Here is a 17,839-nt window from a genome sequence, read left to right on the forward strand (position 1 = left end):
GAAGCTGGCCAGTTTTCCTATATCTACACACGCTGACTCAAGGATATGTGTGCAAATGAAAGCATAGAGATGTGTCAATGTTCATCCATATGGCCACAATCCCACAATAATGTTTACTTAGAAGTATATCCATCTTGTTTAGTATAGGTCCCCTGCAGCTCTCACTTTGATTAGAAGCTTCTACCTTTGTGGCTTAATTGCTTCCTGTTCATGTTATTCATGCTTCATGTTATTCATCATGTTATTGAAATGACCCTTAATTAGTCAGCTCCTGTTCCCTGCAGGGGGTGGGGTGGAGGCTTTTCAGAGCAGTTTCAATATTGCATAATGGCACTCACACAAAAATAAGTTCATACCAAAGAACAAGCAATCAATTAGGCTGCAAAGAGGAAACAACTGGTACTTAAAAGGTCCCTCTCCTTTGCTAATATGAACTGACTAATTAAAACACAATTACAGTGCATTATAATAATGGCACATCCCCACTGAACAGGAAGAAACTACAGGGGCAGAAGCCACAAAGAAGACACCCGGGGCAAAGTTGGAATGGACCCTGGGACAAAAAGTGAAGACGGGCCCATGCTCCCTCCCAGGGGCATAGCTAGAGGAGAGGGGGCCAAGTTTTCTCCTCTCACTGGCGGCCCCTCAGAGTGAAGGAGATAATGAAGAAAATAGGGAGAGGTGGAGTTGGGGGACCCTCAGGAGCTGGGAGCAGGAGCGGAGCCACCATTGTGCAGACGGGTTCAAAGAACCTGGGCCGCCAATGAAAAAGGCCACCAAAAGCCCCTGTGCATGTGACAGCACATGCACAGGGGCATGACCTGGACTTCGGAGAGTCAGGGCTAACTCTCCCCCATCCATTTCAGGCAGTGCTTGCTGCCTGATAGCATTTATTTCTCTTTCTCTCCCTCACTGGAGGGAGAGAAAGGGGGGAAAAGGCTGTCAGGCAGCACACACTGCCTGAAATGGATGGGGGAGAGCTCACTCAGGCTCTCTGGAGCCCAGGAGTGGATTGGGGAGAGCTTGCTCAGGGCTCTCCGGAGCCCAAGCCATGCCCCGTGCGCATGATGTTATGCACACAGGGCATCACTAGAGGGGCTGCCGGGTGGGGCCAGACACAAACCACTGTTCACCTGGCTCTGTGCCTGGCTGAGAGGCCTGGGTTCTTTGAACCCATCTGCTCAATTATAGCTACACAATCCTATGCCCTCCAGAGAGGTGTAGGGGGAGAGCAAGCTGTTGCCCAGCTGATGGCTCCCCCACCCCTTCAGAGTCCTGGGGACATTTGTATCCCTGCCCCTGGAGAAACTTCTAATTAAAGAGACACTTGTCCTAGAAAGGTTCTCAGTCCACACTGGCCAGTCTGGGGCTGCAGTGGTTTGAAAACAATAATGGCCTGCATGTTGAGCACCCACTGCCATAAAGGGGCTGCATCCCTGAGCAGTGAGGCTGCTCCCAACAAAGCCAACATCTTGCAGAGCAGCAGAGTGTCCGTGGGATTAGCATATTTTCTGTTAACATAAAACAGAAATCAGAACTGAAAAAGGATGGGGAGACAATACAGGAAACATTAGAATGCAGCAGGCTGGCAATAAAGTTAATTGGATTCTTTGTTCTAAGTGAACAAACAATGAGTTTGGTCTGAAATAAATTTCGGACTAAAGAGATGGTGAGAGTGGTAGAAATCCAACTCTTTCCCTTGCCTCCTCACCTGGATCATTGAAGGGTACGAGAATGTACTCGAAGGGTGCATCAGGGGAGCCAGCATATTTCCGGAGGAGTTCGATACAAATGGTTTTGACCTGGGCAATATCGTTGGACATGCTGCCGGTGGTATCTATTGTGAAGGTGAGGGAATAGCCTTCCAAATTGAAAAACTTCTGGAAAGTATTGCTGCCCACCTGATCCAGGAGGCCAGATCCTGAGAAGAGGAACAGAATAAAATCAATCGGATGATGTCTTGCCGGCACCTTATCTTGTCTCAGTGCGGGATTATGCTGCTTTTATTGACAAAAGGCCATAGATGCTCTAAATAGGTTTTGTTGTAATTCCTTAGGGCATAGCTTTTCAACAGGGCCGTCCTTAGGGCAGGGCAAGTAGGACGACCACCCCGGGCCACCAGGGACAGCCCTGCTTCTTAAATTTGGGTCTCCCGATGTTGTTGGATTACAGCTCACATCATATTGTTACAGTTCCCATCATGTTGTTGGATTACAAGTCCCATCATCCCCATAGTCATTGTGGCTGGGGATGATGGGAATTGTAGTCCAACAACATCTAGGGGACCCAAGTTTTGGAATCCCTGCCCTAGCCATGTTGAAGAGATTTCTTCACGTCAGACAGACACTATTGAAACATCCCCGTGTAGTGACTACAGCCAAGGGGCTGATTCAAGCATCAGATGGAACTAGGTTAAATCTTGCTTCTGTACAGTGTCTCAAAGCCTTAGGAGTGCACCCTCCCCTGCCCACATGAGCCTTTTAAGAAATCTGTTTCTGATTTAGTTTAGAAACAAACCAAGATCAGTTGCGATGCCTGAATCGACCGATTTTAACCAACTTGCTTGAAATAAGCTTAGATATGAACCCAAAGTTTAAAGTGGGTTTATTTCAAGCAAGGCAGAGTTGGGGAAAGGATGTGCTTCTGAGGACATCATGCGAAACGAAGCTTTAACTGCAGCTCCACATGATGTCTGAAGAAGCCCATTCTCTGCATTAGATCATCACTCCAAATCCCAGACCCACAAAGCACCAGGCGGTGGACTTACCAGCTCCTACGAAGAAGTCCCTGGTGGCACGTATGGCAAGCTCAGCTGCTTGTTGATGCATGAGATAGTGCGGGGAGAGCAGGGGGTCAGAGGTCTCTTTGTTGATGCCTCCGGTGGGGTGGTAGTTTTGGTAGATGTCGTTTCTCCCACCATGCCCACATTTGCCTGCAGAAAGAACATAGGGAAGAGTGAGCAGTAGTCATGAGAACTGTTGGGCTGGATTGAACTTGTTAGGAGTAACCCCACTTTAGGCCAAAGCTATATGCTTATGGGTCTCCCAGACAGTACCAGGATTTCTCAGGTCCAAATTGGCATGACCTGAGATCAAAGAGAGAAAGACATTTTACAATGGAATGTGAGAGAAGGTTTGCCCTCAATGCCCCTCTCCCATGCTTGACACTGAAAACAAAAGGGCGGATCAGGTCTTTGAGTAAGTAAAATGACTTGAGCTGGGCCCTAGGAGGAAATTCTAACTACAGAAACAAATACATTTGTTATGCAGATACTAAAAAACCTTCTCCCACGTCTGTCCCTCAGTGATACTCAGATAGGGACACTCACTTGAGAAAAGTAAACTTACTCCCCCTTTCTGAATAGGTGGAAGGTGCTCAGTCTTTAGGGTAGAATATCCCCCATCTCAGAATTAGTACTTTGTTCAGCTGTTCAGTGTTCAGCATTCAATGTGCCAGTACAGTTCTCAATCCTACCCATGGATATAACTACGCATAATTCACGGAACTGTTCCCAGGGATCAAGGCCACTCTGATTCTCATTACCTTGACCATCCACCCCATTGCAAAACCTAGATAGAGTGCAAGTTCTATGGATGAGTTCTAGAGATCCCCACTGCACTCTATTCTTAGCGCCATCTGCTGGCAATCTGTGGAACAATGCAGAAAGTCCGAGGTTCACTCCCTGGCATCTTCAGGTAGGGCTGGGAGAGACTCCTGCCTGTAATCTCGGAGAGCCACTTGCAGTCACTGTTGACAATACTGGATCAATGCTCTGACTCGGTACAAGGCAGCTTCTTATGTTCCTAATCATTAAACATCTGTCCCTGTTCAAGTTAGAATAAAAAGAGTATCAGAAAGATGGCTGTTTCATGAATTGCCACAGATGGCCAGCAGATGGTGCTAAGAACAGACTTCCTTCTTCCTAGTGGGGATTTGCTGGTGGTTTTTTGTTTGTTTTTTGGTAGTAATTTGAGCTGATGTTCAAATTTAGGAGTGCTAAGAGCCCCTAAGTCAGCATTTTGTGTCTGGCCAATCAGATACCCTGGAGAAATTCATAGGAAGAGAATACCTATCCTTAATTAAGTTAATTTTGAGCATCTAGGAGTCAGACACAGATCCTCTATGAACACGTCAAATGTCTCATGTCAAAGCTCCACTGCTTAAACTAATCCCCATGTATTTCTTAAATGTCATTAAAATAGAAACACACAAACAAAAGTAACCTGAGATCAAAACAAAAACTGGCAATACATTCTGCCAACAAAAGCTAGTCTTACCTGGGGGTTTGGTCCTGCATGTTGCTGATGACTTGTACCCACTTGTGAGCAGGTCGTTCACTAATATGTTTCCATTGCATAGATACTTGCCACTATTAAACAGAGAAGTTGGTAAACAAATTGCGCTGGGATTAAATTTCATTAGGTGGTTAGTGTTCAGGCCCAAGGCTATTCTTATTCATTTCTATCCTGCTCTTCCTTTAAGTAGCCCATGGTAGTGGTACATAGTTTTTCTTTCTTGCCACCATTTAATCCTCACAACAACCCTGTGAAGTAGGTCAGGTTGAGAGGTAGTGACTGGTCCAAGGGAGTGTTCTATCTAATTTTCTTTATCTGTGTGAGGAATGAGTTTTATTTTGGGAGGCAGTATCAAGGCATTGTGTGCACATGTGCAATCAGAGGGAGGCGTTCCTGATTCAACCTGAGCAGGATCTAACATTAACAGAGCAGATATTAAAACAACAACAACATGTGAGTATGCGCATATACGACCACCTTAGAGGGAACACTGGTCCAAGGTCACCAAGGGATCTCCATGACTTAGTAGGGATATGAATCCTAGGGCTTTTCCAGACGGTAATTTCTTCTAACCTCATGGCAAATTTCTATGGGGGGATGTATGACATGACATTAAGGGATGTCATTTTTTTTTAATACTACTTTTATTCTAACTTGAAAAAGACACACCATTTTTGTGGATTGTCAGCAGATGCCCAGCAGATGGCACTAAGAAGTTACATATATGACATCCTTTAATATCATAGTAACATAGGAAGCTGCCATATACTGGGTTAGACCATTGGTCCATCTAGCTTGGTATTGTCTACACAGACTGGCAGCAGCTTCTCCAAGGTTGCAGGCAGGAGTCTCCCTCAACCCTATCTTGGAGATGCCAGGGAGCAAACGTCCTTACGTCTTCCATAGAATTTTGCCCTGAAGTTGGAAGAAATTACCAGGGCGGGGGGAACACACCCAAACCTTGAATACAGAAAACTAGCAGAGAAAAACCTAGGTGAGAATCTCCCTCCTAAGGCACATTTAAACATGCAATCCTCCACCAACAATGTGAACTGATACTGTCCTATATACCACCCGAGGCATCTGTGTAAGCAGACCAGCTTCCTCAGCTTTCACAACCTTCTCAGTCTTGGTTTTCATTCTTCCCTTTACTCCTGTGAATAGCTTGTAATCACCTCAGTTTGGCCATGAAGAAATGAAGCCTCTGTTTTCTTCAAACTAATAGCATTACTTATAATCTTACCTTGGTTCTTTGCTGCAGTCCGCACAAGTTTTCTTAGTTGCAGGGGCAGCAGGGAAAGCAGAACTGTTTGCATTTACTGTGGGGCGCACAAAGAAAGGAAAGATTTAATTTTAGGCTTGGCTGAATGTCACATGATCCTGAAATGCAGCAACTACTGTGGGTTTAGAGTGATTCTAGGTAGTTGGTTTAGGCAGCCCATTACTGCCTCCAGAATGCCTGCCTGAAGGGAGTAATGGGCTGGTTGAGGGATAACGAACTGAGGCCGAATCCAGATAAAGCAGAGGTACTTATTGTGCAGGGTTGGAACTCGGGAGATGATTTTGATCTGCCGATTTTGATCTTCACTGCCCCGGAAGGAACAGGTATGCAGTCAGGGGGTGCTTCTGGATCCAAACCTCTCCCTGGTGCCCCAAGTTGACACCACTCTGGTGGTGGCTAGAGGTACTTTTTATCAACTTCGGCTGACGTCAGCTGCATCTGTTTCTTGAGATGAACGACCTCAAAACGGTGGTACATATGCTGGTAACTTCTAGGCTGAATTACTGCAATGCGCTCTATGTGGGGCTGCCTTTGTATGAAATTTGGAAACTGTAGTTGTCTAGAATGTGGTGGCCAGGTTGGTCTCTGGGTCACTGAGGAGAAACTCCTGTGTTGAAAGAACTACACTGGCTGCCAATACATTTCTGGGCAAAATACAAGGTGCTGGTTATTGCCTATAAAGCCCTACACAGCTTAGGCCCCCTGGGTATTTAAGAGAACGTCTTCTTCACTGTGAGCCCCACTGTCTGTTAAGATCATCTGGAGAGGTTCTTCTGCAGTTGCCGCCAACTTGTTTGGCGGCTACTCGGGAACGGGCTTTCTCCGTTGCTGCCCCTGGACTTTGGAATGTGCTCCCTGTTGAAATAAGAGCCTCCCCATCTCTGGCAACTTTTGAAAAGGCACTGAAGACACATTTATTCACCCAGGCTTTTAATTAGATTTTTAGTTTTATAATTTTTAATACTGGGTTTAAAATGTTTAAAATGTTTGAAATGATTTTAATTGTAAAAAATAGTTTTGGTAGATGTCGTTTCTCCCACCATGCCCACAGACGCAAGTTCTTCTGCAAAGAACCCAGAGACACAAGTTCTTCTGCAAAGGTAAATCTTCACTCACAAACCTTTTGGAGTTCTTTCAGAGTGTCAACACTACTACACTACGCTACACTAATGTGCAATGAAAAACCCGAATTGTGTGTGAAATGCTCCCTGAGAGCTCGCAGGGACTTCAGGGTAAATCTGGCTGATATGTGAACGCACACCCTCCATTCCGGAGCAGATGCAAGCTAAAAGCCCTGTGTGAAAAAGCTGCTGGGTATAGGTTCCTCAAATGCATGGTGCAGATAGGAACTGTACTGCTTGGTTCAACATAACATGTGAATAACTGTACTTGCAAACAGATCTGTACACTGTACATGCATTGTACACTGTACAACATGCATTGTACGGTATTTAACAAAGCATATGAACAGGGCTAGTTGACCAGGAAATGTCATTCTCACTCTTCTGTGGATATACCCCAATCTTTTCACTTGGGCCAAACTACATGCCCTTCTGTTTTTCTTTGTTTTATTGGGCAGTGGCATGATCCAGATAGAGACTGGGGTGATGGGAGGAGAGTTTTTAACCCTTCCATTCCACACCACATTCCCAAAGAAAATCAGCCTCCCAAAGTCGCCCCTCACCCACTCCCAGTCAGTGTTTGGTTTGCCAGCTGGGTGCTTTCTTCCTCTCTTTTGCCCAGAGTGAGGGAGAAAAAGAAAGTACCTGAGTGGTGGATGCAGTGCTGGCTGGGAAGAACCGAGGGGCTGCGTATCGCCTTTCCCCAATGCTGATCATGCCCCCTGTGGCAGCATGTGTCTGATACCAATGCAGGGGATGCGGCCAACTCTGGGAAAGGGGGACATGCTGCCACTCACCTGTTTCCAGGGCGCTTTCCAGATGATACCCTACAGCAGTGTTGGCGGGGAGCAGTTGAGGGGTCACACCTCGCACTCCCAGCCAGAAAGAGCTTTGTTAGTCAGCTGGGTGTGGGAAGGGGGGGGTTCTGCCCTGGGGGAGGGGCAGCCATGGCAGCCCCCAGGCCAAAGCACCCCAGAGACATCCGTCTCCCCTTGTCTCGTGGTGGCTATGCCACTGACCTGAAGGCATCTCTGTCTGCACCAAAACCTTACAACTCAGTCCGGTGCAGGTTTTACCCAGAAATAAGTCCTACTGAGTTCAGAACACCTGTAGGATTTATTCCCAAGTACGTCTGCATAAAGTTACAGTCTAAAACCGGTTGAAGAGTAAATTCCCTCCCTCTCAGGGAATTCAGAGCACTTCTGTTCTGTGACTGAGCCTAGGGACGTCTGACAGAGGAGGTCTCTTTCACCCAGGGGCGTAGCGAGACCACTAGTGGCCTGTGTGCAGCCGTGGTGGGCGCCCCCGCTAGCCCCGCCCCCACGTCTGATGTCAGGCGTGGTATGGCTCCCGAACGGAACCTTGAGGCTCCGTTTGGGAGTTGCAGTTTAACTTCTGAAGGGGCAGCGCGGTCCCTTTGGCAGGTAAACTAAGGCTGGTGCTGCCTTTGCAGCGCAGCAGCTCTTGCCTGCAGGGAAGAGTCGCTCCTGGGCTGTGTTGCGAAGGCAGCACCAGACTAACTAGCTCCTGAAGGGGCCGCACGGCCCCTTCAGGAGCTAGTTAGGCTGGCGCTGCGTTCGCAGCGCTCAGCCAGGAGCGACTCTTCCCTGCTTTTGCAGGGAAGAGCCACTCCTAGCTGGCACTGCAAATGCAGCGCCAGCCTTAGTTTAGCTCCCAAAGGGACTGCATGGCCCCCGCTCGGGAGCTAAACTAACACCCCCACGTCTGACGTCAGATGCGGGGGGGGGCGTGTCGGGGCCGCTCTCACGGCCCCTGATTGGTCAGCGGCCCGGGTTCTTTGAACCCATTGGTCCAATGGTGGCTCCGCCCCTGATGCTGCCTACCACTTTCCTGGCCCTACTCGCAGATGCCCTCTCAGCACACCTGGACCAGAAGCCCAGCACTGAGTCACCACCCCTCTTCCCTTCACTGGCTAGCCTGTGCAAGCCTGTTCTCTAGCCAGGATGCTTCATGCCAGCCAGTCTCTCTCTGTCTTCCCTCCAGCCAATCTGTCTTCTCCATTTTTATTTATTTTATTTTATTTTATTTATTTTATTTCTATACCACCCTTCCAAAAACAGCTCAGGGCGGTTTACACAGAGAAATAGCAAATAAATAAGATGGCTCCTTGTCCCCAAAGGGATCACAATCTAAAAAGAAACATGAGATACACACCAGCAACAGTCACTGGAGGTCCTGTGCTGGGGGTGGATAGGGCCAGTGCAGATAAAGCACATTTGAGTGAAGATAAAGCACAGAAGTTTGTCGCTGGAGGGGAGCAGGAGGGGGAGAGAGAGCGAGAGCGCTAGCCAGTTAGTTAGCTCAGCTGCCGCAGCTAGAGACTGGCTGCTGCTGGATGCCCTAACCCAGGGCTGCTCAACTTCGGCCCTCCTACAGATGTTGGCCTACAATTCCCATAATCCCAGGCTATTGGCCACTGTGGCTGGGGATTATGGGAGTTGTAGTTCAAAAACAGCTGGGGGGGCTTAAGTTGAGCAGGCCTGCCCTAACCCAATGCAGCCTTCCTCATTGGTGCCAGCTGGTCTGTTGCTGCCACAGTTGCGTCGGCTGACTGGCTCTCTCTTGCATGTGTGCTCTCTCTCTTGCTCCACTCCAGCTGCAAGCTGCCTTGGTCTCCTCCCGAAATGGAGGGGAGCGTGACAGAGCACATGCAAGAGACCCAGCCAGCTGCTGGCCAGACCAGACTGTGGCACTGTTGGGAGGGGCCAGGCCAGCCCCTCTCGTCTGTCATGCTGTGTCAGAGATCCAACAGATCCTCCCCCATTGTTGACCTCTCCTCTTCTCCTTTCCCCATGATTGGGTGGGGGGCAGGGGACACCCATGCAGAGAGCTGCCTTTCATGGTTTGGGATTTAAAGGTTTCCCCCCACCCCCTGGCTTTCTTTAGCATTCCTTCTACACCATGTGAGCAGTGTGGGTGCTTGTGGGATTGGTAGTCCCCCCCCCCCCGAAGCTGCAACCATGAAATAATCATCCTTCCTGAATTTACCTTTCTTTCCACTTCCCTTCTCTTCTTCTGCTGTCTCTCTTGCCTTAGTTTTAGATTGTGAGCCGACTGGGGGAGGGACTGACTGTTTTCTCATTTCTTGTAAAGTGCCATGTATGCAAATACTGCTATATGATTAATGATTATAATAGCAATTATCACCACCACCACCACCACCACCACCACCACCACCACCACCTAGTTTTAGAATTGGATGGAGCCCATTCCCCATATTCCATATTTGTTGTGACTTACACAGGTATTCGTATGGAACGGTGTTTCCCAGCTCAACCCAGTTTGTGTTGCTGTAGAATTTTTGGAGCACGTGGAGAGCTTTCCCAGCACTTAGGCGAGCCGATTCCAAAGCTGATGAGTTCACAGAGCTTTTCAGGCCAGAGAGCACAGAATCACGTAGGACTCGAAGTTGGTTAATACCTGGGAATTAATAGTAAATAGAAATTTTTAAATACCATTCTCCCGTGTTTTCCCTGAATGATTAATTTCTAACGGAGAAATGCCAAGGCTTAAGCATAATGAAGTCATATCTTCTCCCTTGAAGTTCTTACTTCAGTCCAAGGGCTCTTCCAGATGATGATCTATTCCAACATCAGCTCAAATTATGATGAAAAATAAAATTGGTAATCCATACTAGGAAGAAGGAGGGTTGCATTATATTCTTAGCACCATCTGCTGGCAATCCACAGCAATCAGTGAAACAACTGTCCTTTTCCAAGTTAGAATAAAGGAGTATGAAAAAATATGGTGGTTTCACTGACTGTTGTGGATTGCAAATAGATGGTGCTATAAATATAAGGCAAACAGCTTTTGCCTATTGTGGCATCCCCATTTTATTTTTCATGGAAATTTGAGCAGATATTGGGATATATCAATACCTGGAAGAGCCCCAAGATGGTCATTAGGGCTGGCAATAGGGCTGGCCAATTTTGATGTCAAAAATGCTGGTGTCTGGTTGGGAAGTCTAGGTCAGGTCCAGGGGCAGAGGCTGGTGAACTCTGGTGAGATCAACATAAACAGAGAAAAGCTTCCCAATTGTTTATGTGGTTGATGCTGACACATAGGCTAGGTCGAACATGTGCTTGCATTATTGTAGGGCTGCTCACATGACCTTAAACAGGGTTGGAGGAATGCCCCACCAGGGTAGGAGAACCGTGCACAATACTAATCGGCAGTCAAGTGTTTACAAAGATCAAGGTAGAAGGAGGGGGAAATTTGATTGTGTGAGAGCTGGGTAGGATGTCTCTTCATTCACGCTCTATAAAATGCTGGGGACAGAAGTAGTTAGAGTGTGTCTGTCCTATAGGGTTGTACACAAAACCAGTTTGCTTGGTTCAGTTTGAGTCCAAACTGGACCTGAACTGGATGGGGCATGTTCGGTTTTGGCACCCCCAAACTCTAACCCTGGCTCAGCTCGAATTCGAGCCAATTTGGCTGTTTCTAAATGTAAAAACAACCACCACCATGACTTACCTTCTTCCAGCTCATGGTGACCATTTTGAAGACTACTGCGTGTGCGGCCTTCACACAGGCTATTTGCATGCCCAGGTCATGGCCTGGGTCATGCAGGTTGCTATTGGGCATGTGCGGTGGCCTCCAAAATGGCCACCGTGAGCAGGGAGATGGCTGAAAACGCCCAAAAATGGGCCTAAACAGTCAGGAAAACACTGGGGAGAGGCCAGCAGGGAAAAAAAAACCTTTGGAGATCCCCCGCAGCCACAGCAGCAACCCCCCAGAGGCTGTTGGACCAGGCAGTAAGTCATTAAAAACTACAACAAACATAATTTTTAGTTAGACCCCCCGAGCCGGCTGGGTGGTAATGGTTCCACTTGACCTCAAGTCAACCTGGGGCTGGTCTGGCTCAAGGCTGGCTCGAGGGTGAACCCTCGAACAGGGCAAGTTCGAGGTCAACCTGGCTCAAGGTTGAGCTGGTTCACACATCCCTACTGTCCTACCCAGCTCCCACATAATTACTCTCCCCAGCACCTACCTTGATATTTTAATTTACATGACAATGGATAGGAAGAAATTTTTCCAATTGTCAATTGTCCAATTGACTTTGACAATTTATAATATTAGATTACAAAGATTATAATTAGATTATAATAGAATTATAAGGAATACCTTACTTCTTATCAGAGGAATATTTAATGAAATTTTTGGGGTCTTGAAGATGGAAGTTTATTTCTATCAGTTTTAATTGATTTTAATGTTTTATTTATTTGTATTGTTGTTTTATAGTTGTGAACCACCCCAAGACTTTGGTTTGGGGCGGTATATAAATGTTTCAAATAAATAAATAAATAAATAAATAAATAAATATCAGTGAAGTTGAGGAAGGATAACCATCTTTCAAGAAAATGATCTCTATACATTGAATTCATGGAATTTTTAATATGAGATATCTTACCACTTGATACTGTAAACTCCCATGTTGTGTCAAACCACTCTAATAGAGGGTTACCTCTTTCTTTTCCATGTTTTAGATACTATTAATTTTGCTGCCATTAAAAAATTACCTGATTAATGCTTCTTGAATTACTTGGCACTGACACGAATTATAAGCTCCTATTAGTATTATTACTGGATCTGGTTGTAATTATGTCCTGGTTATACAGGTGAAACTCGGAAAATTAGAATATCGTGCAAAAGTCCATTAATTTCAGTAATGCAAATTAAAAGGTGAAACTGATATATGAGACAGACGCATTACATGCAAAGCGAGATAAGCCTTAATTTGTTATAATTGTGATGATCATGGCGTACAGCTCATGAAAACCCCAAATCCACAATCCCAGAAAATTAGAATATTACATGGAACCAAGAAGACAAGGATTGAAGAATAGAACAATATTGGACCTCTGAAAAGTATAAGCATGCATATGTATTCAGTACTTGGTTTGGGCCCCTTTTGCAGCAATTACTGCCTCAATGCGGCATGGCATGGATGCTATCAGCCTGTGGCACTGATGAGGTATTATGGAAGACCAGGATGCTTCATTAGCGGCCTTCAGCTCTTCTGCATTGTTTGGTCTCATGTCTCTCATCCTTCTCTTGGCAATGCCCCATAGATTCTCTATGGGGTCAGGTCAGGCGAGTTTGCTGGCCAATCAAGCACAGTACACTGTATACTTTTCAGAGGTCCGATATTGTTCTATTCTTCAATCCTTGTCTTCTTGGTTCCATGTAATATTCTAACTTTCTGGGATTGTGGATTTGGAGTTTTCATGAGCTGTACGCCATGATCATCACAATTATAACAAATTAAGGCTTGACTTATCTCACTTTGCATGTAATGCGTCTGTCTCATATATCAGTTTCACCTTTTAATTTGCATTACTGAAATTAATGGACTTTTGCACGATATTCTAATTTTCTGAGTTTCACCTGTAATTTTGAAAAGTAGGATAATACACAGCCAGAATTTAAAGGAAAAACTCTGTTTAGATCCTTTCTTTTCCTGGTTGGCTGGCTCCCCATTGGCTCTGGTTGCTTATTGATGAGGCACTAAACAGAGGCATGCTACTTTACTTCACATGTTTCACTTTCCATCACATGCTTTGCTTCATGTCAAATATTCTACTTTATGCGCCAATTGAAAACAGGTTCTGTGGCTAACAGGTACAGAAGGAAGAAGCTATATAGCTCAGTGAAAGAATACAGGCTTTCTGATCAGAAAGTCTAAGGTTCAATCTCTGCCATTTCTGCAAAAGGATCTCAGACAGTGAAAAAACCAAGAGAGAACTGCTGCCAGTTAGGGTGGACATTAGTGGGTGTGATGGACCATTGGTGTGACTTGGTCTCTAAGGAAGCACCATGGCCTAAGCCTCATGACCACAAAAGAAAGCCCTTCTCCTATCCTTAAAACATATGCTCTACCAGTGAGCCCCCCTAAGAAAATATTCAGGTCCTCTTATCTATATATATAATTCTCCTAAACGTACCCGTTACTAATCCCATGTGTGACAGCTCTTGTGAGAGTTCGCGAGCGAGCTGCTGATCAGTAATGGGGACGGGCAAAAAGAAACTGCTGGCCAGGAGAACGGCCGAGCATCTGGGGAGCAGAAGTGGCAAGCAAGGGAGGAGAAGTGGCGGCCAGGTCGGCCAGCAAGGAAGCACGAAATGGGGCTGAAGGTGTGTGTGGGGGAGCATGAAATAAAAATGAGGGGAAGATATGGAGAACTAGGGGCACAGATGCTTTGAGCCAGGTCAGCTAGTTTATTGTTTATTTCATTTATATATCGCCCGATTCCAAAGGCTCCTAAGAAAACTCTATAGGTCCTCCTACCCAGCCTTTGTCTATGAGAACTATAGTGTTGGCTATAGTGTTGCAGGTTCAGCACTCTATGAGTATGTTGGTATAACATTAAGGCAGTGGTTCCTGGCCATTGTGACTGGGGATGATTTATTTTATTATTATTTATTCGATTTCTATACCGCCCTCCCAAAAATGGCTCAGGGCGGTTTACACAGAGAAATAATAAATAAATAAGATGGATCCCCATCCCCAAAGAGCTCACAATCTAAAAAGAAACATAAGATAGACACCAGCGACAGTCACTCCCATCATGATGGGAGTTGTGGTCCAGCAACATCTGGGGACCCAAGTTTGAGAACTCCAAAGTAAAGTTAATAAATAATAATGAGTTAATAAATAATAATAATAATAATAATAATAATAATAATAATAATAATAATAATAAAGGGACTCTGGCAAGATATGCCATCTGCTTCATTCATGACTGAGTTCATCCCTCACCCCACCTCTCAAAAAGGTGCCTGCCACACCACTTACTTTTGGCAATCTCTTCACAGTGGAAGAAGAAGCTACTGTCGTCCAGGTGGTAGATCTCCACTTGATTATTCCCAGCAATAATTTCCTGAATGGCTTTGATGAATCGATTGGCAGAGACTTCAGCTGTGCAGGGAAAAGTAACATGTTATTATGATAGCACTATACGTTTTATATATGCAAGACGTATAAAGTAAAAAAATGGTCCCAGACTCAAAGATTTTATGTTCTGACACACAGAGCGGTCCATTGGTCCAGCTAGCTCAGTATGGTCTATAGTGACCACCAGCAGCTCTCCAGGGTTTCAGCTGGAAGCCTTTCCTAGCTCTTCTTGGAGATACCAGGGATTGAACCTCAGACTTTCTACATGAAAATTATGTAGTCAGCCAGTGAACTTTACTCCTCTTCTTAGCTTGCCAATCTAATTTGGAAAAAAGACTGTTCTTTCACAGTTATTTCACAGATTGCCAGCACTAAGAGGATCTCCTACATAAGAACCACCCTGCTGGATCAGGCCCAAGGCCCATCTAGTCCAGCCTCCTGTTTCACACAATGGCCCACCAGATGCCTCTGGGGAGCCCACAGGGAAGAGGTGAGAGCCTGCCCTCTCAATCACAGTTGCTCCCCTGCAACTGTTATTTAGAGGTATCTTGCCTCTGAGGCTGGAGGTGGCCTAGCTCTGCTCAGACGAGTAGCTAGCCATTGATAGACTTGTCCTCTGTGAATTTGTCTAAGCCCCTTTTAAAGCCATCCAAGCTAATGGCCAGCACCACATCCCATGGCAGAAAATTCCACAGATTAATTATGCACTGTGTGAAAAATTCCTTCCTTTTGTCAGGCCTAAATTTCCCAACCTTCAGTTTCATGAGATGATCCCTGGTTCTAACAGAGGCACACTTTGCCATGGACCTTGAGAAGTTGGCCCGTAGCTTCCTGTCTCTTGGGGGGGGGCTCAAAATATTCTGGGGGGCCTCCCCAGTGCCCCACCACTGCCCCAAGCCTGCCCTGCAAGTTAAATCTTTTTTAAGAAAACTTTTTTCAACTGCCGCTGCATGGCGGTGATGGTAACAAAGACAGGGGGTAGCTGGCAGGGTGTGGGCACTCAAGGGGAGACATAGTGGGGGAGGCAGAGGGGGCAGCAAGAGCTCCATCCCTGAGACCGCCTGCCTCCCAAATGACAAGTTGGGGCATTTTTGGCTCATTTAGGGGCTCTGTCTGCACATCCGGAGATAAGGAAAGAAGGAATGAGTGGTGGACTGAAAGCTTGACAGGCACTCATAACCTTCTGGTGGGTTAAAAGTGAACCAAGATGCTTGATTGTTCTCTAATATAAACCAGTATTAGTGAGCTGGGTGGGGGGACTGATCACCAGGTTTTCTAGTTCTGCAGGGCGCGTTCCAGATTAAACCCTACAACAGTGTTACTACGGATGTGCTAAGTGTACTTCCATACTTCCTTGTGTTGTGACACCCTGTGCTGACAGCAAGGTGCCGTTCACATTTCCGATGCCTTATTTTGGATTTATCTTTGTGTTATAGTGCTACAACGTTGCATGTGCGTCGCAAAGAAGAAGAAGAAGAAGAAGAAGAAGAAGAAGAAGCAGCAGCTGTATTTTCCCATTGTAGAAGTTTGAGATTCTGGGGATAGTTTCAGTACGATACTGCCAAGCCAAAGCATTTTGCCCCTGTTGTAGCGTATAATACAGAAATCACACAGGAGGCGTCATGAGTTGGGTTTTTTTTTAGAGAAGCCTCAGGTTGGAGACCATGACAGCCTCACTCACTAGGAAGGGAAATGAGGTCTGGACAGATCAGTTGTCCAGGAATTCTGGGGTCTATGGAGCAGGGACGGTAACAACGGGTTTAATCAGGGGACGTGAATCAAGGCATCTTTGTCTCTTTGGGAAGGAGATGAGATCAGATACTGTGCAGGAGGAAAGGTTGAAACCTTGTAGGGCAGTGAGAGGAAGTCATATTGAGCAAGACAAAGTTTGAGTTCCGGGGAGAAAGTAGGGGACCCCACAATGAAATCCACAAGCCCCACGATTTCTCCCCATTTAAGTCAAATTATGGCCCTCGTTTTCTACAGATGATAGCTAAGGAAATTAGCCCAAAAGGTAATGGGGCCAGGCCCCATCTGCCCCCACCCCGTCACTTGTACACTGCAGCAAAGGAAGTCCTCACGTTCCTTTCTTCTGTCCCCTACCTTGGAAATAGGCCTTGAACAGTCCACTAGCAGTCATGGGCTTCATATTTTCCAGCTGTCCTGGAGCCATGGGAGGTTTTCCAGGCAGAGGATTCCTCTCCATGAACCAGGCAACGGCCCTCAGCACCCCCATTTCCGTGATGTCGGTATCAGTAAAGTCGGATGAGGCAATGCCCCCTGATTCATGGTTGGGGCGGAATCCGCTCACGATGCCCATGCAGAGGAGCAAAGGGAGGTTTCTGGTGAACACCATATTTTGTAACAAGAATCAGGTGGAGGAGGAGCAGAAGGATCTTCAGCTTTCTTGCAGTGCCTGTCTGCCTCTGCTCAGGAGCATGCTCTTCAACCAGTGAGTTAAATAGCAAAGGGAAAATCCCAGCCCATTTCCTCATAAGTAACTGGGCAAAGGACACAGAAGAACCCAGCTCCCAATCCCCTGCTCTTTCGCCGAATCACCACACCTCCCAGATGAAGGTACAGTTGCCAACTCTGATGGAAGCTATTGAGATTCCTCCCCGCCCCACAATATAGTGCTTGATTGCTGCACGATTGCTTTCAATAGGAGATTGCTGCTGATTCCTGGAGACCTTCAGGCCCAATCCTGGAGGACTGGCAACCCTCAATCAGGGGCAATGTGTTGAAAATGGCTTCTGTGCAGTTGTCTCTGTTTTATGGCAGGGTAGCTCCTAAGGGCAGTATAGAAATAAAATAAAATATAAAATATAAAATATAAAATATAAAATAAATGCTGTATGACCGGCAGAGTTTCCAAAGGGTAGCTTTTCTCAGGTAGGAAATTCAGTCATGGGAGGAAAAGCTTCCCCAGCTGCAATACTTCTCCTCTTCCTTTTTAAAAACTGAATTTCTGCCAGCTGTAACAAACAAACAAGGACAGATAGTCTTCTGGAAAAAAATGTGGCAACCTTTGTACCACTTATTATACATCTACCCAAGTAATAACTTCAGGTATGTGTTCAATTTGTGTGTGTTCTTTTAATCATTTTAGTAGACAGATATAGTTTAGACTTTTTTTAAAAAATGCAAAGGCGTAAAGCGACATTGCAGGAGAGAAGTACAGAGCCTGTGCTGTGAGAAAGGAACATAGCAATGTGTGGACTCTATG

General features: G+C 46.0%; 1 protein-coding gene and 1 non-coding gene across 2 annotated transcripts in view; one reads left to right on the forward strand and one right to left on the reverse strand.

Moving 5' to 3' along the window:
* LOC128346255 (von Willebrand factor A domain-containing protein 7-like) overlaps nt 1-17,293 on the reverse strand; it is a 49,613-nt gene extending 32,320 nt beyond the window's left edge. The window contains exons 1-7 of the mRNA XM_053299341.1: nt 16,717-17,293; nt 14,515-14,637; nt 9,960-10,139; nt 5,539-5,614; nt 4,278-4,369; nt 2,768-2,932; nt 1,712-1,921 (exon numbers count right to left, since the gene is read on the reverse strand). Coding sequence (XP_053155316.1) covers nt 1,712-1,921; nt 2,768-2,932; nt 4,278-4,369; nt 5,539-5,614; nt 9,960-10,139; nt 14,515-14,637; nt 16,717-16,969 — 1,099 coding nt within the window. The 5' untranslated portion in view covers nt 16,970-17,293. The remainder of the gene's footprint in view (nt 1-1,711; nt 1,922-2,767; nt 2,933-4,277; nt 4,370-5,538; nt 5,615-9,959; nt 10,140-14,514; nt 14,638-16,716) is intronic.
* Nucleotides 8,137-8,266, forward strand: LOC128348442 (small nucleolar RNA SNORA76). The gene has a single exon (XR_008318161.1). It is a non-coding gene; the product is annotated as a small nucleolar RNA SNORA76 (small nucleolar RNA).
* Nucleotides 17,294-17,839: the final 546 nt, after the last annotated feature.

Source organism: Hemicordylus capensis, chromosome 2 (genome assembly GCF_027244095.1).
Source record: "Hemicordylus capensis ecotype Gifberg chromosome 2, rHemCap1.1.pri, whole genome shotgun sequence".
Classification (NCBI taxonomy): Eukaryota; Metazoa; Chordata; class Lepidosauria; order Squamata; family Cordylidae; genus Hemicordylus; species Hemicordylus capensis.